General features: G+C 43.0%; 1 protein-coding gene across 2 annotated transcripts in view; it reads left to right on the forward strand.

The window, feature by feature from the left end:
- Positions 1-22,871, forward strand: part of csmd2 (CUB and Sushi multiple domains 2) — a 364,863-nt gene that overhangs the window by 274,476 nt on the left and 67,516 nt on the right. For both annotated transcript variants that reach the window (XM_077196124.1, XM_077196123.1), the window contains 10 exons: positions 2,591-2,686; positions 3,803-4,006; positions 4,668-4,792; positions 14,313-14,409; positions 15,556-15,660; positions 15,789-15,907; positions 16,843-16,912; positions 18,673-18,789; positions 19,150-19,359; positions 20,510-20,698. In XM_077196124.1, coding sequence (XP_077052239.1) covers positions 2,591-2,686; positions 3,803-4,006; positions 4,668-4,792; positions 14,313-14,409; positions 15,556-15,660; positions 15,789-15,907; positions 16,843-16,912; positions 18,673-18,789; positions 19,150-19,359; positions 20,510-20,698 — 1,332 coding nt within the window. The remainder of the gene's footprint in view (positions 1-2,590; positions 2,687-3,802; positions 4,007-4,667; positions 4,793-14,312; positions 14,410-15,555; positions 15,661-15,788; positions 15,908-16,842; positions 16,913-18,672; positions 18,790-19,149; positions 19,360-20,509; positions 20,699-22,871) is intronic.

Consider the following 22,871-nt stretch of genomic DNA (forward strand, 5'->3'; position numbering starts at 1 on the left):
GCTGCGGAGAGACAGGAAACAAGAGTTGCTGCTGTATGTCACCACTGTTATAAGCACAGTTATCAGTTTTGATGGATGTTTCTCAACTTCCTCAGTAGAAAATCATGGAAAATATAAGGAATGAATAATCTGCACAAATGAGCAGCAAGTTTCAAGTGAAGTTGTCCTCTGTGAATTAACTGTTAGAAACTTATTTTAAACAATAGACAAGAATTCTAGAATAAATAAAAAAATGAAAGCAGTGTGAATCTATTTTGCCACCCATATTACTATGGAAGTCTGTTACCGCCTCAAGAGTAAAGAAAAAATTAAAAGATAATTTCAACTTTATATCTCACAGTTGCAACATTCGCAATCTTAGGGCTTGAACTTACATTTATGAATCCATTATTGGTTCTCATCACTCCACAACTAATCCTTAATTTTCAATGGTGACCAAACAAGAAAAATTGTAGGCCTAAGTAGAAAATAAAACATTAATTAGGCTACTGGTAATAATTATAAACAATGTAAGCCTTTGAGCATTTTAAATTCCTTGAATTCTTCCTCTTCCATATAACTGTCAAACAGCCAAAGTCGGAGGTAGACAAACCGGCAAATCCACCTCTGTTGAGTCATCATATTCAACACTGTGATCCTCAGTCTTCTGGAATCCTGACAGGATGTTGTCAGGCCACGTCTGTCCACTCCACAACAACCTTGAATGTTGCATAACGCATCCTTCCTGTCGAGGTGAATCTGTGGGCACCATCCAGGTTTGCCTTTGGTGTGGTGTGACACAGGACTAACAGTTTCCGAGCAGCATTGCAGAATAATGTGGCCATCAGAACAAACACCATGGGCGAATAAATCAGCGGTCAGGGTTTCCCCACACCTCTGCCTCCACCGGATTATTACTGTAGCTGTCACTCTGTCGGCTGCCCACGGAGGCTTGTTCTAATAACATCCCAGCATGCCAAAGGCATGAGCAGGCGCATTGGTCAATCCCAACATGAACGAGAGTGTTGTGCAGTTTCATCTTCTCTGGCTACTGCACGAATTTGTCAACACAGAACATGCTCTCTGCAAACCTATGTGGAGCTCGACTGGGCCTCGGGGATCTGTCGGTAGATTCAAAGCCTCAGCCCGCACACCTCAGCACATGTGCTAATAGTGAGCAATGCAAGTCAAGTCACCTTTATTTATATAGCGCTTTATACAATACAGATTGTTTCAAAGCAGCTTTACAAAGATAACAGGAAAATAATGCATTTCGGCTGTTGTTCAGCTGAAGTCAGTTCAGAGTTGATTCAGTTCCATTGTAAAGATCATCAGTTATTAAGTGAATTTCACCTATAGTTCTGCAAAAAATTATTTTCGTCCAGCTCAGTTCAGTTCTCATACAACAGCGTTAGTACTGACAGTCAATAATATTCAATAATATTGTGAATATTAAGGATCCTATCATACACCGGTGCAATGCGACGCCAGGTGCGAGGCAAGTGTTTTTTGCTAGTTTCAGCCCGAAACGAGGTGTGTTCAGGTGCATTGTCAGCGCGTTGCTATTATGAGGCAACTGAAATAGACTGCACCATTGACCAACTGAAACCGCAAAAAAAAAGGTGCAATATTTTTTTTTTGTTATTTAAAGAGCACCTTAGTAATGTGCGCCTATAGGCGGGTCCACAATGCCAGAATGAATCCGCCATGGCACGAGCACAACTCGCTTTTAAAGGGAATGGGAGATGAGACTCTGATTGATTTCTTGCATGTGACGCCCAAAACACACCCATTACTCATTAAGAGAATAGGGACCACCCTTTTAGACCATGCGCCGACCATTTCTCCTGTCATTAAACTAGCAAGTGGATTCAGACACGCCCTAAGTGCACTTGCGCCCTGCGCTTTAGGCCATGCGCTTAGATCGTTAAAATAGGGCCCCAAGTGTCCCCAACTAAGCAAGCCAGAGGCGACTGTGCCAAGGAACCCAAACTCCATCAGATGACAGAATGGCCATAATAAACTGAAATAAAATCTAATTATTTTCATTGAAAATAAGACCACAATGTCACGACCCTCACCTGCCTACTTAACTCCATTAGCCCATAAAAACTTGTAATACGTGGAGATAGCAAAACTTAAAGAGGGTGCTCTGTGAAGAAGCCGTGCAAGCATACACAGAACACTGTGTCTCTTTCGGTGGAGCTTTAGTTCGATTTGCAGGATGAGTATTTTGTCGCTGTAATATTCATTTGGTCAAAAAGAGTGGATACCAAACACACAAGATGCCAGAATGTTGCTATGGCTGCAGTAGAATGACAATTTAGGGGATACATACCCTTTTTTAAATGCAGTTTTGACTCCTAAAACTTTACAGTATGTATGTGTCCAAATAGCCTTTTGCAAGATATATACTGTATTCCTTGTGTTCTGAAGTAATTTGATAGCTTTGTGTGATGAACACACCAAGAATCGTTATTCATTCATAATCTTCACCTCCACTGCAGCTGTGCTCAAACAAATATGGCATCTGTGGCACAGGTCAATAACATCAAATGTCATTGGTTTTAGAATGTCGCCAAATGTCATGACACCTTGTTTGTACTTTCAGGTGAATCTTTGCCCCTAGCCACCTCCAACCAGATTCTTATCCGGTTCTCTTCTAAGGGTCAGTCAAGCTCAAGAGGATTCCATCTGGTCTATCAAGGTAAGAGTTTCGATCTCTCTTTCCGAATCCCAAATGCCATTTTCATTTTCTATTAACCAGGGTTGTGAACTATTTAGAATTGAGTTGAGAATGCCTTTTAAATGACTAATCTTGAATTAAGGTAGCAAATAAGTCACAGAATTTAGCCAAACTTAAGATAAACTTAGATATCAACATTTGAAATGTCACCCATAGAAATTTGCATTGTACTTTATATATCTATATAAACCATAACAGAATGATCCAGTGTACCCCAGAAACTTCAAAATGGAACCAAACAGTATAATTTTATGAAAACATATCTTTATTTAATTTATTAATTTTATATCCGTTTTAGTTGTTGCAATTTTGGACTTAAATTAAATAAAAGTTTTTAATATTCAGTTTTTTCAGTTAATGTTAATTTTATTTCAATTATGTAAAAAAAAAATATATATATATATATATATATATATTATTGTGTGTTTACATTCTTATATGCATTCATATACATTCTTAATTGTGCCCAAGCCTGCAATTAACTGCTCAAATATTAATAATATTGCTCAAATAATGTGTGGGATGTTCCTATCATAACTTGCGGTTATGTTATAGTCTGTTTTGATTGAGAGAGGCACTGTCGTCTAAATTAGGTGCTAAATTATTTAAACAATATGCCCATGGTCTTTCTTTCTCTCTCAGACACACACACACATTATAAACGATGCTCTAAATGTGCTGTACCTCTTCGTTTAAAATGTGCTTTAACAGCCTGCATCTTTCTCTATAATAGATAGTGTGGTTTTTAGGTGCTAAAGCAGCATTATTGTATTATCTCGCCTCCCCTGTGGTTTTCAGTCATACTCCTCTTCGTTTCCTGCCGTGTCTTTAATGGAAAAGTACAGCATCTTATAAAAGTATTAAAAGTAGTGGTGTTCTGGGGCATCCCAACAAGCTGTATGCACTGTACCTTCTGTGGTTCAAACTTAAAGTGCCAGTTTCACTAACAATCTGGTGCATGACTGCATGTATAATGCATTACAAAGCATTTCTCACTTGGCAGGTGCTATAACATCCTGAAGTTGCTGTTTTGTACAAATTCTTCTAACAATAGCGCATTTACTGTATTTGCTTTAGCTGTCCCGAGGACCAGCGCGACCCAGTGCAGCTCAGTCCCAGAGCCAAGACACGGCAGACGCACTGGGAACAACTTTGCGGTGGGAGCCGTGGTGAGTTTTGAATGCAATGCAGGATACGTTCTTGAGGGTCCCGGTGCCATCGAGTGCCTGACTGTACCCAACGCTCTGGCCCAGTGGAACGGCAGCATACCCAGTTGCATTGGTAAGAGCCCATCATACATATATAGAGATTTTTTTGCAGACTTCACACTTCTCTCAACTTTCACGATTTTATCAATTAGGTTAAAGGCACTATAATAGGAGTGATATAGGTTTGTCAGTTGCTAAATGTTGATGAAATAGTAAAATGTAATTTTTTTCAGTTAAAGGATCTCACTTCAGTTGCTTAAGTGTCACATGTTTACCTGTGTCCCAACCTCCAACCAAATGCGTTTGCTTGGATGAGCACGGTTAGATTCACATCACAGCTCTGGTAGGGAAACAGAGCAAACGGACTCCTACTCCTGCTCCTCTTAAGAGAGAGAGCTGTCGCCAACAAACCCTCCCTGTGCCTAACAAGCAACGTCACACAGCTGTGGGCCAGCAGTCATGCCCTCCGGCGTGTCACACATACACAAATGCACACACTTGGCAGATGTTACCGCGAATACTCTGTGTATACACACTCAGGTATCCACACTCATGTGCAGCTGTTTACCTGTGCGCTTCACTGCAGCTACCAGATGCTTGTCCACAGGAGATCCTCGAGGAGGAAGGTGGTGTCCTGGAAGATTACAAATACCCTTCGATACCGTAGGCTGTTTTGCGGGTTTTGCCTTCTATACCTGCTCTTTCATCGTTTCCTCCTTTTGTCTGTGCTGCAGTGCCATGTGGAGGGAATCTAACCCAGCGGATAGGTACTATACTGTCCCCCGGCTATCCTGAGCCCTACCTAAACAGCCTGAGCTGCGTATGGAAGATCACCGTGCCAGAGGGAATGGGAATCCAGGTATTCTTTTCTAGCAACAATAAAACACCATTTTATCCCCTTTTACAAGGCCATTATGAACTCAAAGCATCATCACTTCTTTCTTTTTTTATGTGGCAATTTAAGTATAACAAGCACTACTGTTGAAAGGTTTGGAGTCAGTAAGATTGTTAAATGTTTTTGAAAGGAGTCTCTGTAATATATGTGCTTCTGTGAGAGCACAGGGCTAGTTCGAGAAATTATGTGGTGAGAGACGGTATCAAAATATTCAATGAGTCAACACGCTTATCTTTATTTCTATGATTTTTCTAGCACTGCCGGAATTTTTCAGGGGTAAATGCTGTTATCATATCCTGTGCAGTGTGACACTTTTAAATGTGGTCACGGAAGAGCGCTTAACAAGTCTGCAATGCTTCAACTCTGTTACTTTTTTAACCGTATCAATTTTTCATTTCAGTGCAGACCATAAAAGTTTAGATTGTAAGGGAGAAGGCAGTAATAATCGTCAGATTTTGAATATTATCTTTACAGCCATCATTTCCTCCAGTCATATTTCATAACTCTATTCAGCGTTACCTTCTTGGCACCTCCGCAACCTGGTTGTAAAGAGCTTTTTGAAATTGTTTGGCACATACTTTGGGTGGCCATTTTTCTAAGGACCAGATTATATATGTCTGGTCTAGAACTAATACTTGTAGCCTTTGCATTTGCTGTTCAAAAGAACAGCGTTAATTCGAAAACAAAATCTTTTGTAACATGATGAATGTCTGTTTAATACGTCCTTGCTTTTTATTATTTGCCCCAAACGTTTTAATGAAACGGTGTAATAGTTTCCACAAAAATATTTTTTTTTTAAAGTTTTTTTTTTTTTTGTATCATTGATAATTTCTTGAGCACCAAATCAGCATATTAGAATCATTTCTGAAGTATCATGTGACACTGAAGACTGGAGTAATGATGCTGAATATTCAGCTTTGATCACAGGAATACATTACAATTTAAAATATATTAATGCAGCCTTAGTGAGATACATATACTTTTTCGAAATATACTATTGAAACGAATGTCGTTTTGCATATACCTATAACAAACATAAACACAGTTTATTTTACAGTGTCCTGTTACATGTAGTTACTATACTAATTATTATAAATTGCGCATAATTACACGCAGCTAACCCTAAACCACCCCCTAATCCTAACCCTATAGTAAGTACATGTAGTTAATTATTATTACTTTCAGTACTTAATTATGTATAGTTACACCAGTGGTTCTCAAACTTTTTTCGTCGCACCCCCCCTTAAAAATGTTTTTACCAACCCCACCCCCAAAATTTAATAAATAAAAACGTCCTGGTTGCGTATGCAACCCACCGTTCCCTGAAGGAGGGAACGGAGGACGTAGTCGACGCGACTGAAATGGGATCACGCTAGGGAGCCTATCATCTTCGAGTACTATTGAACGAGCCAATGTAATTGGCGTGCGTGATTCGCATCACACACTCCGCCCCCGCGGCGCGGGTATAAATACGGAAGTGGGTGCACGCACTAGTTGCTTTTCGCTGAGGAGCCGAGAGTAACCCGGGGTCAGCGGTGGTCCAGCGGTAGTGGCAAGGGGACTACGTCCTCCGTTCCCTCCTTCAGGGAACGGTGGGTTGCATACGCAACCAGGACGTTCCCTTTCAGTCGATAACGTCGGACGTAGTCGACGCGACTGAAATGGGATCAACCATTGAACACGCCACTAACGCTGCCACCTTCCAGTGCCTAAACCAAAGCCTCCTGATGCCCCCGCAAACTTAAGGCGGGGAAGGACAGGGCTTAGGCCAGGGAAGTCACTGCTGTTCCTACAGGACCAATGGGAAAGCGTTCCCCGTACGTTGGAAGGAAGGGACGCTGCGGAAGCCACATCCAACCCGAGGGAGGAAATGTGGAGAATACCCATATGAACTGGGCGGAAACCGGGCAGTCTAACATATGGAATGTCACTGGGGTGGCTCCAGCCTAAGACGGGGGGAGACACACCGGACAGTGACGGCAGAGAGACTCTGCCGAGGGAAGACACGGGCTCACCGCAGGGAGCCGTATCGTGGAAGAATACACATATGGGGTCACCGAAGGGACCGCAACATATGGACCCAGCCTAACACAGGTTCCACACTGCTTACGAGTGGTAGGCCTAACACCAGACGTTCCGCACGTCCGACGTCGGAGGGGTGTGGAGGAACTCAACAGGGTTCAATTTTAAGGGAACTCAACTGGAGTAGAAAGGCGCACGTATCCAGTCCATAGGAGGGGAATGGCGCAGCAAGCCGACACTTGAACCGGGCTCACGGTGAAACTGGCTTCATGAGAAGGGAGCCCACGGGAAGCAGCGGTTCAACTAGGTGTCGTCCAGCCCCCAACTCTAGAATCTGTTTAGCAAAGTATATCGTCAACGCCCAGGCGGAGCACTTTACACTCATCATAGAGGAGCTCAACACCTAAGTGGACATGTTGCATCTCGGATCTTTGCCGAAATGAAGGCAAGCACTAAGTGCAACTTTGCATGGAAACAGCCTTCCCTCTCTGCTGAATTCCACAGATATTTGAAGAGCTGGTCTGAGGTCTATGACTTGCATTCTGTACACGTCCAAGCGAATCGGACAGAGAAGCCAGGGCTGGATCTGCCTCCTCCAGGGCAGCGCTTGCAGGCTCACCACCTGCTCCTATTACGGGAGAGGTAGGAACCTTGGGCACAATCCGAGCCGGGATCTCAGCTTGTGAGAGTTAGCCGGCCCAGACTCCAGGCACAGTACGTTGACCGAAAGCGAGCAAGTCCCTACCCTCTAGTAGAGACCACGCGAGCAGGAGAACTGATATAACAGAATTTTTAACTCACTACCTGCAGTGGCTCAGGGGCGGTCTCTGCAGTGCAGTCGCACCAGGGACAAGGCCCAAGAGGATAAAGAGGGACACAAGGATTTACAAGACCTTGCTCCTCAGGAACCTGACGATCAGAACGTGCTTCTGCATACTTCTGCAACACGATGAGCGTCGTTTAAACACCGAGGCAACATCATTTTGAGGGTGATTTAGGAAAACAGCCTACTGCAACCCATTTTGCAGGAAAGAGAGCACTGAAGTGATCGAAAGCTTTCAGGATCTCCTCAGGGGAGAAGACGCACTCAACGACTAGGTTCCACTTCTAAAGGCGTAAGCACGCTACCCAATTCTAGGGGGTGCTCGCAGAAGTGATGGTAACTAACACATGTTCTTGTGATAGCCACCTGAACCTCCGCGTTCGGATGTAAGACCGCCCGGAATCTCCGGGGGAAGAACGCGTGTGCCATCGTGCCCCGTCCCCGAATCCAGGGGAAGTCAGGAAGGCTGTTGAAGGGAACCAGGTCTAGTTGGGCCAATGAGGGGCAACTATGAAGACCTGTTCCTCTCCTGACATGGCACGTAGGTGCAAGTGACGGGCGCAAAAGACAGGAGCATTGCTCAACACAACATGTGAAGATCACTGGGCTTCAGGAGCATTTTCTGCTCAGCACTTGAGTGTGACAAGTTCACTGAGCTTCAGGAGCATTCCTGCTCAACACCTGAGTGTGATAAACTCACCGAGCTTCAGGAGCATTTCTGCTCAACACTTGAGTACGAAGAACCTCACTGAGCGACAGGAGCATTTCTGCTCAGCACTTGAGTGTGACAAGTTCACTGAGCTTCAGGAGCATTACTGCTCAACACCTGAGTGTGATAAACTCACTGAGCTTCAGGAGCATTTCTGCTCAACACTTGAGTGCGAGGAACTTCACTGAGCACCAGGAGCATTTCTGCTCAGCACTGCGTGTGATGAATTCACTGAGCTACCTGTGATGGACTCACTGAGCTACAGGAGCATTGCTGCTCAACACCAGAGTGCGATGAACTTCACTGAGTTTCAGGAGCAAATCTGCTCAACATGAAGAGTGATGATTTCACTGACTTGCAGGCGCAAGGCGACCATGAGTCGCAGTCACTTTTAGAAGGCTCACTGGGGTTAAACGCATTTCTGCGGGCCCCTGGGGCCGCTGAGTCCCAGTGTTTGTCCAAGGGTAGTCCGCTCGGTTTACCCAAACACTGGCGGAAAAATAAAACCGGGGGGGCAACTGAGCGGCCCCGGAATGGTCATGACCCAGCCGGACCCAGGGGATGGAGTCTCCACTTGCCCTGGCTATAACTGTCGTGAGGCTCGATGGCGGCACGATTGAGTAAGCGGGAGGAGTGGAATAAGGCGCCCTCAGAAGCGTCTGACTCCAAGGAGGAGGTGACGGGTGAGTTTGTGACATGCAAGGGAAGCTTGCGCAACGGTCGCAATGTCTAACAACTCGAGGCACGAATGCCCGTGTAGTCGGGGGTCGCCCAGGCCCCCGTTAAAACACGCCCTTTGTACATGGCCGCTCTGTTGAAGAGGGTTTGGCAGCAGACCGGGATGAACTATAGTCACACAGGGTGAGCTGCTCTGCCACGGTCACCTCGGGACTCGATCGTGAAGCTAGCGCTGAAGCGGTCACATATGGAGGGAGCCAAAGGCTGCGACTACCATATACCCCAGGAGCCTCTGAAAGTTCTTTCAGTGGGACCCTTTCTCACTTCAACACCAGCTGAACACATTCTCATTGGAGAGACATGTTGGACCGAGTACCTCTCCAAAACTAGAAAAGAGATACTCCGCCCGTGGGCGAGATTACTCTCTTCCAGTTGACCTGAAGACCCAACGGGCTCTGGAGCACTCGAGGGGAAGGACACTGTACTGATACTCCACCCTTAGACGCAACACACAGGATGGCCTGCGGTGCGGGAGGTAGAGATCTGAAGCACATGTCTTTCAGGTCAAAGCTGCAGACCAATCTTGGGCCAAGATGGTCACGACCCACCACCTAGTAGCACGAAGAACGAGTTTACAACTGGCCTTCGTACCGGCTGGAGGAGCGGCTATATCAAATCCTTCGCCAGCAGGATAAGATAAGCACGCACAAGTCAGGAGCACTGCTCAACACTCGGTGTGATGAATATCACTGAATTTTCAGGAGCACGTCTGCTCAACACCTAATGTGATGACTATCACTGACTTGAGCGGGGTAGCCGAGCCTGAGGTGGGGCAGCAAAGTAGAGAGAGTGGTGTTAGTGTGCTGTGCAACACTTACCTGTCTCCACAAGCGGCAGGGGGCGCGTGAGAAGGCGGATGACCGGGTCCTCGAACGCACCAAGCTGCCTGCTGGCGACCAAGGGGGAGCTGAGGGGTGTAAGGCTATACAGGGTCACACCCGCCAGACTGGCCCTCTTGGGACCCAGGAACAGATGAAATTGCTCTCTCTTTGAAGTGTGGGTACCGCTTGCTCCGCTTTTTTTTTTTTTTTTTTTAGGGAGCCAGCGGCGGAACAGACACACACACAAACAAAGGCTCCACCCGGCCCTCACCCGGGGGGAGGGAGTGATCGTGCCACTCCAAGAGCATCTCATCCATTCCTGGGCGGCCCGCTCCGGAATGCTTTCGCTGTCGCTTGCCACCTGGCTTGGCAGCGCCTGGAGCGGGCTGGGCGTCTCTACTGCGGCCGGCTCCCTGCTGAGGCCTGGGTGGAGGCTGCTGCGGAGGGCCAGCAGGAGCGGCGGCCGGAGAACGCCCACGGCGACGAGCAGGCGGAGGAGCTGCCACCGGCGGCGGGTGGAGGCAGCAGCTGGCCACCGGGGCAGGATGTGCCGGATGACCTCCGTCTGCGCTTGAGCGGCAGAGAACTGTTTGATGCAGTTCTCCACCGCGTCGCCGACCAGCCCAACCTGGGAAATTGGGGAGACCAGGAACCGAACCTTGTCCGCATCCGCCATACCAACCAGGCTGAGCCAACGAAGGCGCTACTGGACCACCAAGGTGGACATCGCCAGACCGATCACGCACGCTACGACACCCGTACCCCGGAGGGTGAGGTCGGATGCAGTGCGGTGCTCACCTATGAGCGCACGGTCTGGATTACCCTCGTGCATGCCATGGGTGCCCTAGCCTGCAGCAACGCCATGGCACGCAAGAGGAAGGGGCTTGCCCACAGGCTTTGTAAGCTCTGCCCGTCGGAACGGACGAAACTCACAGGCCTTAGGGGGGAGACGAGGATCCCCCCAAAAGGCAGCGGCCGCCGGACACAGGTGCACCTGTGTCGACAGACCGCTCCAATGGAGGGACACCTCGCAACCCTTCACCGTTCCTCCATCAAGGGTAATGAGGGGGAAAAGCTATTCAGGCAGTTTCTGGCAGAGAAAGATGCTGTTCACCACCTGATAAGCTCTCCATGCATTTCGGGAAAGAAAGGCACTGGGGCGGCGAGCTGAGAACCAGCGCGGCCCGCCCCAAGATACCAAACTCCAGATTCCAACCGAGACTGAACGGGACACGGTGGAGGTTCCACTCGAGCCCGGCAGCCTCGGCGGCCCGTTTCAGCATAGCTGATAATTCTGGATCCGGCTCGGGCAACATTGAACTCCCGGAGGGAGACAATGCAGCCGAGTCATCATCTCCAGAAGTCAGCTCACCCTCTGATGCTGCAATCGGCGTCCTGTCCTCCAGGGGAGCCCCGAGTGAAACCGCTGGCCCACCCATTACAGATGGACCAGCAGAAAACACAGGAGGCTCCAGTGGTTGCAGTGGAAGGGAGGAGTGAGGAGCCCACAGGGAATGGTTACCGGGCGGGACATCCAACACTATCCTCCGGTCACCCATCCCACACAGCACCCGAGGGTGGGGCATGGTAATGGGGACTCGCTCTCCGCGAACGAAGGCGAGTCTCGCCCTCAACACTGCGACAGTCATGTTCCCACAGTGAAAACATGAGCTGTCCACAAAAGCTGTCTCAGCGTGCTGTAAGCCAAACACGTGACACAACAGTTGTGACCATCAGAGAGAGACAGGGAACGACCGCACCCAGAAACGCACGGGCGGAATGACATCTTGAAAAAGACGCAAACGCACCCGTGTTGCTCTTTCAGAAAATAGGACCGTCACCAGTGCCGGAGCACACAGGGAAATGACCGCGGCAACACTGAACAGAGAACTGAAACAGTGAAGCACTCACTTTTCCGCCCTCTAACCAGCCATCAACACACACACAAACATTTAGAAATTTGTTGCTGTTAAAACAGCAGTTGAGAGCTCAAAGCTCGCGATCACCGCTGCACTCGCGCTGTAGAACACCAGCACTGGGAGAGTCTTCCTGAAGAACACCGACACACTCGCTCGTTGTAGACAACAGCACTCTCAGAGACATCAAACGATCGGCTCCGAAGCGAAAGGCAACTAGTGCGTGCACCCACTTCCGTATTTATACCCGCGCCGCGGGGGCGGAGTGTGTGATGCGAATCACGCACGCCAATTACATTGGCTCGTTCAATAGTACTCGAAGATGATAGGCTCCCTAGCGTGATCCCATTTCAGTCGCGTCGACTACGTCCGACGTTATCGACTGAAAGGGAACAGAGGGATTTTTTAAATAAAAAAGAACGTGCAATGAAAAACACCTGCAATATTTTCACTTTGTAATGTCATTATTTCATATAACAGTAAGAGAGAATAATAATACAGTGTTATAATAATAATATTACAGTGATGATTTGGATGAGCAATATATAAAAATGCAAATATATGACTGCTTTTGGCAGCGCCTCACGTCACAAGCTCAGCTTCTTGTTCATCTTTTCACCGGAACACGCACAGCAGTGGAGTGGCGAGTTCACAATAGCATGAGTTTCGGTCCGCTGAAGAGGTGCTTTTCTACAGCGAGCAACTTCTATGTTGGGCTTGTTCCAGCGGTGACAAGTCAACGGTCTGAAGAAGAATGATTCAGTGTACGGCTGTTTTATTTTGTTTAGTTTTTTCTGCTGATCTCCCCCCCTGCAGTTTCCTTGCGCCTGCCTAATGTACAGAGGTAAATTATTCGAGAGTTTCGGGGCCTCCACTGCAAAGGCACGATCACCTCTGCTCTTTAATCTTGCATTGGGAGAAACCAAAAGCAGTTGCCCAGCAGACCTAAGTGCTCTGTATGGAACATATGGCTGTAATAGATCTGAGAGGTATTTTGAAGCAGTATTATTTAATGATTTAAAAACAAAGAGTAAAATCTTAAAATCAATTCTAAAACGAACTGGCAACCAGTGGAGGTAAGCTAATGTAGGTGTAATATGATCCTGTTTGCGTGTCCCTGTTAATAGACGTGCCGCCACATTTTGTACCCTCTGCAGATGTTAGAGATGCCTCACCAATGCCCACATATAGACTATTACAATAGTCCAGGCGGGATGATATAAAAGCGTGGATGACCTTCTCAAAATCAGTAAAAGATACAAATGACTTGAATTTAGATAACTGCCTTAACTGATAAAAACACGATTTAATTACCAAATTAATCGGTTTATCTAGTTTAAAGTCACCGTCCATTAAAACACCTAGGTTTTTACAACGGGCTTCACATATGACCTTAAGTCGCCAAGATCTACATGAGGGGTATTAATGGTACCGCCAGGTCGAAACAAAATGATTTCAGTTTTATCTTCATTGAACTTTAAGAAATTGGAGGCCATCCAGGCTTTAATATCCTCAATACATCCCAACAAAGATGCTATAGAGTTTGCATTGTTTCGTTTCAAAGGCAGATAGAGTTGCGAATCATCTGCATAAAAGTGAAACGAGATGCCATGTTTCCTAAAAATGGACCCTAAAGGTAATATATATAAAGAAAATAAAATGGGTCCAAGAATGGAACCCTGAAGGACTCCACATGTAAGAGATGCAGAGGAAGACACGAATTCCCCAAGATGTACCGTGAAAGTTATTTCGCCCAGATAAGATCTAAACCCTTTTAATGCGGCACCCTTTACACCAACACAATGCTCAAGACTGGCATCTAAGGTGCCAAAAGCAGCTGTAAGATCCAATAGCATAAGAACAGCATAGTTATCTGTGTACCTATTACCTGAAAGATGCATAGAAGAGCTCTTAACTGATGCTGTAGGGTGTATTGATGGTGTGTTTTCATTTTGTGTCAGACAAGAGTGCTTATGAAGTCTGGATATCGAACTAACCCCCTCCTCTCATGAAATTTCCAATTCACTATGTGAAGCAAGCACAAATAAATGTGCCATTTGACGGCAAGGCTATCAGATGTGACAATCTTCCAACGATAGCCACAGTCATGCCACTGTGACCAGCCAATTTCTAGGCTTGTTTGAGGCTGGGGTGGAAAAATAAATGTCTACAAAAATATTTACAGGGCTGAACATTGGAAAAACTGTGTGAACAGCATATACAGCAAATGCAGAAGAATGCCTCTCAAATTTGAAGTTGACATTTGAAACGTTATGTAACGCATCAAATTAAGATATCTTTATTTGGCATATTCTTGTAACTTTTCAAAACTATACACAGGACTCAATCTTTAAAGATAGCCAAGTGCCTGCAATATTTTTCAGCACAATCCACTGATACTCAAAAAGAAGGAAGCCGCTATATTTTTTGCCTTTGTTCTGTTCCTTTCTCTCAGATCCAGGTGATTAGCTTTGTGACAGAGCAGAACTGGGACTCTCTCGAGGTGTTTGATGGAGGTGACAACACTGACACCATGCTGGGGAGCTTCTCAGGTGGGCTGTGTAATACTTCTATAACTCAGTTCATTACATAAACACACATCGTCACAGTAAGCTTGTTGTTGTTGCTTTGAATGCTTGGAAGATTTCCCGGTGGATGGCTGAAAGAAATGCACTGTTTTGTCTTTGTAAAGAAATGTAGTTTTGCAACAATTTTTAGACCGCAGTATGAAGTATAGAAGAGTTACTGCATTTTTTTAAATGGTTAATAGATCATAAAAGCAAAATCTTTATTGTTGCTAGTGTGCATTTGTGTTGCATTATGGGAAACAGAAGCTACTTACACAGTAGGGAAGGCTGTTGTTTTCCTTTTATTGGTACAAAGACCAGGCACAAAATGTTACAAGTGCCCTAGAGAGAGATAAATGAACGATACATCTTAAAATGAATAACGGTGTACAGAGTGTAGACAAATGAGTGAATCATATCTGCACACACTGAGCCATATGACTAAAACAGTTGTATAAATTCCAGACGAATGAATGCATAATGATTCTCTCTGCATTGGGCTTTTAGAAATGAATGCTTGAAGCAAAACAACAAAGTATATTTTTATTGTATTTCACTTGGCTTGTATGCAATAGTTCAGAACACAATGTAAATGTGAAGATATAAAACTTTCAGACAGTTGTTTTGCATTTCATCATAATGTTTTGAAACAGGAATGTTGGTAGACTTTTCTTGTGAAAATAGATGCTATGATGTTTGGTTTGCAAATTTGCTTTAAAGTCATCTCATATAATGTATACATGTGATGTAAAACATTGTGTGCATAACATAAAACTTTCACATTATTCCATAAATATCTTAAATTGCTACCTACAGTTCCATGCCTGTGAACTAAAAATAAGTTTTTATATTTGTTTATTTTTTATCAATTAGTGACAAATTAGTGTGTGTGTGTGTGTGTGTGTGTGTGTGTGCGTGTGATATTTTTGAAATTACATTTTTATTAGTTATTAGTGTTAATGTATTTTTATTTCAGCTTTATTTCAAATAAAGAATACAATTTTAATAGGTTTTGTGAACAAAAGCAATTTGAAGTGTGCATAGTTTAACCTGCAACTAACAAAAAGATGTCAAGGACACAAGGATTCAACTACACAATCACAATCTGCTAACGGCTTCTTTATTCTACAGGTACAACAGTCCCAGCCCTCCTAAACAGCACCTCTAACCAGCTCTACCTGCACTTCTTCTCAGACATCAGTGTCTCTGCAGCCGGTTTCCGTCTGGAGTACAAGAGTAGGACATCTGTTATGAGTCCTATGCATCTGGACTTACATACAAACATGTCTAAAAACTCAACTAGCTTTTGCATTCAGCTTAATTCCTCTCTTTATTTGACGTATTGTCTCGTTTTTCTCTCACAGCTGTGTCCCTCACTAGCTGTCCTGAACCGGTTATACCCATGAATGGCTTCAAAGTGGGCGAGAGACTACAGATGAACAATGTGGTGTCCTTTCAGTGTGACCCTGGATATACTCTGCAGGTGAAAGTGAACTTGCCAAAAGTTGGATAAAGCCATGAACACAATACAGCAGGGGTCGCTGCAGGACACAGATGTTACATTAGCCATCAAGTCGCATCCCAACATGTTTCTAAATTGGTTTATAGTACAAATACCAAAATGTCCTTAAGCACTCTCGCTGTCCAATAATTCACTGCTCAAAACACAATGTGGTCAGAGGAAAACCATGATTAGCCTTGACTGAGAGCATATTACGCAACATGTTGGCATGTACCTAATTTGTCTAGCTTCTACCAAAAGAAATTCGGTGATTTTGCACCGAATTGCTGAGAGGGAACGTTTTACATCCACAACAAACTGAATGTGAAGCATTTTCTTCTCAGAAACCTATTTTCTGTATTTTTCTTTCAGACTATTTACAATTATATACTCGTAGTAATGACAAGGTTATGGGTTCAAAAGACCTTGCAGTCAATTTTTTTCATAAGTTTTTGGCTGGAGAGATGGGGGCGGAAGCAGTTTAATAGTTTAGCCAATTCCTGGCCCCCATGTTGATCAACTGCTATTTTGCATTTTCATTACCTGTTGGCTGCTCAGGACAGTGTGCAAACCTGGAAGCTATTTCAAGCCAGTTTTTTAATTTTTCGTAGCATCTGTGATTAGTAGTAGCTTTGCCTCACAAATTTGTGAGCAGAAAGTGCACTATCCCGATACAAGTTATTACATTCTAGGGTTTTGTTGCAGACTAGGTTCGAAACTTAAAACATGAAAGGGCGATGAGCTTCAATTTTGTAGTGTGCTCTCGACTTAAAAAGCCAAAAATCTGAGAAAAGTCATGATGTCATAATGGTCCAAACTGTGCCAGTCAGAGTGTGGCTAGAGTGAATACTGAATGAATGAAGGTTAAAACTGAAAAACAAACTATATTTCTTATTTTATTTTATTTTTCTTTGCAGGGAGTGTCCCATATCTCTTGCATGCCAGGGCCTGTGCGCCGCTGGAACTATCCGCCTCCTCTCTGCATTGGTAATAACTTCTGTCATCTTTTATTCATTTATTTATTTCTAAATCCTGGCTTCTGCAGATTTATGAGTTCAGATCTACCACAGAGTCCCAAATGTTACAGAACTACAACTGGTACTTGTGTGGGTATCGCGACCCCAAAAAGTACTTGGGCACTTAAGCCGCATTTAAAAATTTATGAATTTCACTGCATTAGGTAACAAATTATCAAATGAATGATGCTAGAGTGTTTCACAGAACTAAGTTCACTTTTCTGAGCCATTTATGCAGTTATTGCTTTTATCCAGCTGGTCCCTAGCTCATTTTAGTGAAAGTATGAGGTCAATTCTCCTCAAGTTCACACAGATGTCCTAGCAGTGTGTAGTTCATCACATTAACTTTGAACATAATGCAATTTGACATGTGTGCTTGTGCCATCTTTCATTAGAAAAATGCTGTTTTGTTTGTTAATTTATCTAATACAGTGAAAAGAGCAAGGATAAAGAGTATCCACATGATCGACATAATAGTATCACATGTTTTTTTGAAAAAACCTAACGTTCAATTATACCCCATTAATTCAATCTCCTGCTGTGATTGGCTGGGCTCTTGAGATGGTTTCTCCGTTGCTTGGATGATCATCAGCAGTTTTTTTTTGGATTCCTGCTGCTTTTTCAAAAGCACAGAACATATTTTTAACCCCTCCTCTCTATAAAGACTCCATTCATGATCTGAAGCTTTGTAGGGCTTCACAGTACATCCATCGAGTCTCTTTGAGTCCAAAGCCAGGGCTTTAATCAGAGTGATATTTGAATGAATCAGTAGTTTAGATTCAAAGCCTCGAGAGGAGGAGGGGATTGAGCATACGTTTTTGCTGATATGAGAAGATTGAAGGCTGCAGAGGTGCTCGAGTGGCCTTTGATAGCTTTGGGAAGTGAATTGGCCTTTTTAATAAATGAAAGACTTGTTTCCCCATGATGTCAATAGAAAAGCTAATGTGTTACATTTCTTTTTTCGGCACAAAGCTTTCAGGGTCAGTGAACAAGGTATACTGCATTGCTAAGCAACGTGACACGTCAATCGACTTGTAACCCACACAGGCTGTCGTAGATGTCAGATTGCGTTGCATGCTTACATGCTCTTTCACCATGGAGATTACAGTTTCAATACACATTACAGGTTGAGTGAAAAGTTAAACTGAAAAACAGCATCATGTGCTTTTACAGGACTTTAAACTATCTGAAATATGATTTTTTTTTTTATAAAGATTGTGCATATTTTCTTGCTTCAATTAAAAGCACTAATTACAAATTTACACTAATTACTTACTTGATGATCTACAAATATATAATATTACAGGCATGATGAACATTTCTGTTCAAAATGTTAAAATCCATGACATGTATATCACTTAATACATATGATGTATTAAATTAGATATTGTATATTTTATATCTTAGATTTTCAATGTGCTCTTAGACTTTTGGATCCTACTGTATATTTAGCAACTATAGAAGCCATGCTGGCTCACCAATAAAAGACCAGTTCATTTGCAGGTCAGTGACAGCAATTTTCACTTTCAGTCATATTTATGTTCCCACCAATCAAATGAAGTGAAAGAAATCATATCATTCTCTAATAATAGCCTGACAGCTGTCGGCTGTTTGTATTTGCCTTTAGAAGTACTTGAACCTTGAGCACTACAGGTTTGGTTTATATTGCATTGTGTTTTCGACAAATTAAATTAATGTTTCTAATACTGTCCCCAACATTTTTCCTTTCAGCTCAGTGTGGGGGAATCAGAGAGGAGATGGAAGGCACCATCCTCAGCCCTGGTTTCCCAGGAAACTACCCTAGCAACAGTGACTGCACCTGGAGGATTTACTTGCCAGTCGGTTACGGTAAGGACACAGCAGAATGAACAGATGCTAATTAGAAAGAGTTTCCTTGTAATGCCAGTGAGTTCTAGTTTAAGATGAATTGGCTAAAACTGTTGATACTAACCATGATATGTAACTGGTTTGTTACGGAATGTCACCAGAGACAGAATGAGAATGAGGCAGAGCACTCATGGAAAAATGAATAGAAGTTATGTCCCTAATATCGCAATTATAGAAATCAAATTCCAATTTCTCCATTCAAGTAGACAGAAGCTGTTCTTGTATGCCTGTTGCATGCATAAAACTAGTTGTTAGCAAGATCACTGGGATGGCATGCCACTTCGACATTACTAAAGACATCCTGTTTTATCATCCAAACAGGGGCTCATGTGCAGTTCTTGAACTTTTCCACTGAGGCCAACCATGATTTCCTGGAAATTAGAAATGGACCTTTTGACACCAGCACAGTGATTGGCAGATTCAGTGGGCAAGACATACCACCATCTCTTCTAACCACCTCCCATGAGACCACTGTATATTTCCATAGTGATCACTCTCAGAATAAGCCTGGCTTCAGATTTGATTATCAGGGTAAGGAAACTAAAAATGTTGGAAAAGTTGAGGATTGACCATTTTACTTATATAAAACTCCACTTTCTGTTGTAGTTAGCATTGTTGTTGCAGTTCTGCCTTTCCACGTTTATTTTCTCAGGAACCTCAATTTGAATGTCAGTTTCAATACCTTGCCAAGACAATCAGTCAAGATAACGAGTAAACACGATAGTAATCCGCTCTCTATGAAGCTGTGCGTAAAATCCATCAGGTATAAAATGCTGCTGATGCCAGAATCCAAAGTAGAATATGAGTCCAATGAGTGAATTTAAAAATTGTGTCATAGAAAAAGGGCCTGTTCTAAGAAGGATCCATGAAAGCTATCAGAATTTACACTGTAATGCAATGACAGTTTGCAGTATTGAAATAACTTCAGTATTTACATAATTATGTGTACATTAGCATATAAATCAAGCATTATATCTGTCAGTATAACCTTTTGCAGAGCTTTGTTACAAAAGATGCTCTGATCCACATAATTCCATTTTTTTAGTCATGGCCATTCTGTCTGAAAGCTTCAGCGTATTTCCTTTTGTGTCTATGAGATTTGAAAAATAATTTGGCAAAACTTCTCATAATGGCGCCAGACTCAGATAGAACTAATGAAAAGAAATGCGTACAAATATTTATTAAAAAACTTCTCTTCAGAATGACTTTGAGACATAGTTGAGGTAAATAGACTGAAACATGGAGAAACACAAGGAAATCATCTTAACTCAGGGACGAGATGTTGTGAAGTAAGTGTGTTTCGGTGCTTTCACTGCCTGCAATGAACATTGATCACTTGTTTGCTTTCCCATGAAGTTCAGACCTCCATAATTGAAATCTTAGAAGAAAAAAAAAATGACAGCATTGCCAGAGCTATGATTGCATTTGCTTTGAATCGAATCCCAATGCTTTGTTGGTGTACAGCAATCAGTTGATTCCATGCATATGGTTTACATGTAAAACTTGGTTTAAATTGGTGCTTGGAGCTCAGAGCAATCATTTTATAGATGCAAATTAATTTCTCTGAGGTGTCACATCAGATGAACTTGTCGTGGGCTCTGCTTTCTTCTTGCAGGTTCAAAAATGAATCATGCATTTTCTTCCCCCATGTTTCATGTATCAATTTGCCTGTCTTTTCCAGCCTATGAACTTCAGGAGTGTCCTGATCCTGAACCCTTTCACAATGGTGTGGTGGTGGGGGCTGGTTATAATGTGGGCCAGTCCATCTCTTTTGAGTGCTATCCTGGGTATCAGCTGATGGGACACTCCATTCTTACCTGTCAACATGGTACTACACGCAACTGGGATCATCCGTTTCCTCGTTGTGAAGGTACTACCCCCTCCATTTTCTCTCCCACATTAGTAAACATCTGGAATGTAACATTATAAAAAAGGCTAACACTTTACTTAAAGCCTTTTTATGTTTTAATGCATTATTCTTCCTAAATGCGTAACAATGAATAGCTAAGTATTTAAGTATGTATTATAACTGTGGTTACAATTATTCATGCTATGCATTACACAGCATAATTGATGTGTTATAAATATATATCTAATATAATATAATTACAATAATATAATATATAGGCTTTAAAGTGTTCCCAAATAAAAGTTTTAAATGATTTAAAGAAATGAAAATGATTTATTTACCCTCACATTATTCCAAACCTGCATGACTTTATTTTTTCCTCTGTTTCATAAAATGCAAGATAATAAATTACAAGTTATTATAAAATATTTAAACTTAACTACTGGCAAATAATGTATTCTGTATGCTTAATTACTAGCTTTGTTTTACCCATCATCAGATGGGCAGCTTAGAATGTGGGTCAAAGAGGGCAACTGCACATAAATGCAAATTCTTTACTATAAAACATCCCTACAGACTTAATGGCTCCTTCCTAATATCTCATCCAAGGGGATGATGGGAAAGGAATCGAGTTTATCCTTGACCCACATTCTCATGCTCATTTTTTTTCTGTTGATTCAATGAGTTAATTATGCAGTGGGTCACGAGGTAGCATATGCACTGGGGAGGCTGAATGTTCGTGTGGGAATAAAGATGCTCCAGGGAGGTTCTCAAAGGTCTGACATAGCATTTGCTGCCTCGTCGCCTTGTTCAGGCACCGGTGCTTTGCCCAGCATCACTGCACAGGTGAACCGGCAAATAGAAACACACATTATTCATCCACTCTGTGTTACAATACTCCAGTGAAAAACTTAGCATCAACCTGGGCCTTGTTAAAACACTCTTGCAGTGTGCGTAATTGAATTTGTAGGAATCGAGAGCTCTAGTGTTACACGGAGTGAAAAGGGAAAAAATTAATGTGACGAACCATACTCCCATGCTGTGTAATATGTACAGTGTCAAGATGAAAGATATGACTCTTTTGTTTACAGAATGTGTGTATATATATATATCAGGTGAATTACATTTTTGAAGGAGCTGTAAAGTCACAGCTGAGAGTACCAGTAAGTAAGAATAAGAGTCCCCAAAAAAACTGATTATTTTCTTAATGCACTTCAAACTGCCTCTCTCTCTCTCTCTCTCTCTCTCTCTCTCTCTCGCTCTCTCGCTCTCTCGCTCTCTCGCTCTCTCGCTCTCTCGCTCTCTCGCTCTCTCTCGCTCTCTCGCTCTCTCGCTCTCTCGCTCTCTCGCTCTCTCGCTCTCTCGCTCTCTCGCTCTCTCTCTCTCTCTCTCTCTCTCTCTCTCTCTCTCTCTCTCTCTCTCTCTCGTTATCATTTGTTGTCTCCGACATACTTGCCCCAGTTACGGCACCACCTGGGTTTTAAAAGGTACAGAGTAATTATACTGAAGTCAAAGCATTTTATATCAGCTTTTGAAACTAATGAAATAAACTGGCTGTGGTCAAGCATCCTAATTAATCCGAATTGTATTGTTGTATCTGTATAGTAAAATCTTCACCTGTAGTGACATACTATAGTGTTTTCATAGTGTGTTGCTTTAGGTCAAAGACTTTGTTGTGGTGACCAATGAGATGTTTTCAGAGGTAAGAATGATTAGTGCTGTGGCTAACTACATTTTACAATGAAATGCACTTACGTAAAATCAAGTTAAGAACAAATTCTTACAATATTGTACATAAATCGTACATATATATATTTCATATATTACATACACACACACACACACATATATTTAAAATATTTATATATATAATATATATTTACTGAATTTAAATTATAAGTACTTTACAACCCTACTGCCCTAGCTATCACCTGCTCATGCTGCCACCGGTATAGTTCATGCCCAGGGTGTCATGTACATAGATTTCCTCTTCTAGGCATTAAAAAGATGATCGATTTTCTCTTCCACTGTCGCACCTGTCCATATCAACCAACTTGGCCTGTCCTCCATCTATGGTTCCCTCCTCTTTTTCAGTTCACCACATTCCTCCAATCCCCACTCACCACTCAACTTTTTCCCCCAATCGATAACGTCACCATGCATTTCTGCTTGATAGCGTGGGATGTTTTTTTTA

The sequence above is a fragment of the Siphateles boraxobius genome, unplaced genomic scaffold (assembly GCF_051911475.1).
Source record: "Siphateles boraxobius isolate OS27281-9 unplaced genomic scaffold, OSU_SipBor_1 35, whole genome shotgun sequence".
Lineage (NCBI taxonomy): Eukaryota > Metazoa > Chordata > Actinopteri > Cypriniformes > Leuciscidae > Siphateles > Siphateles boraxobius.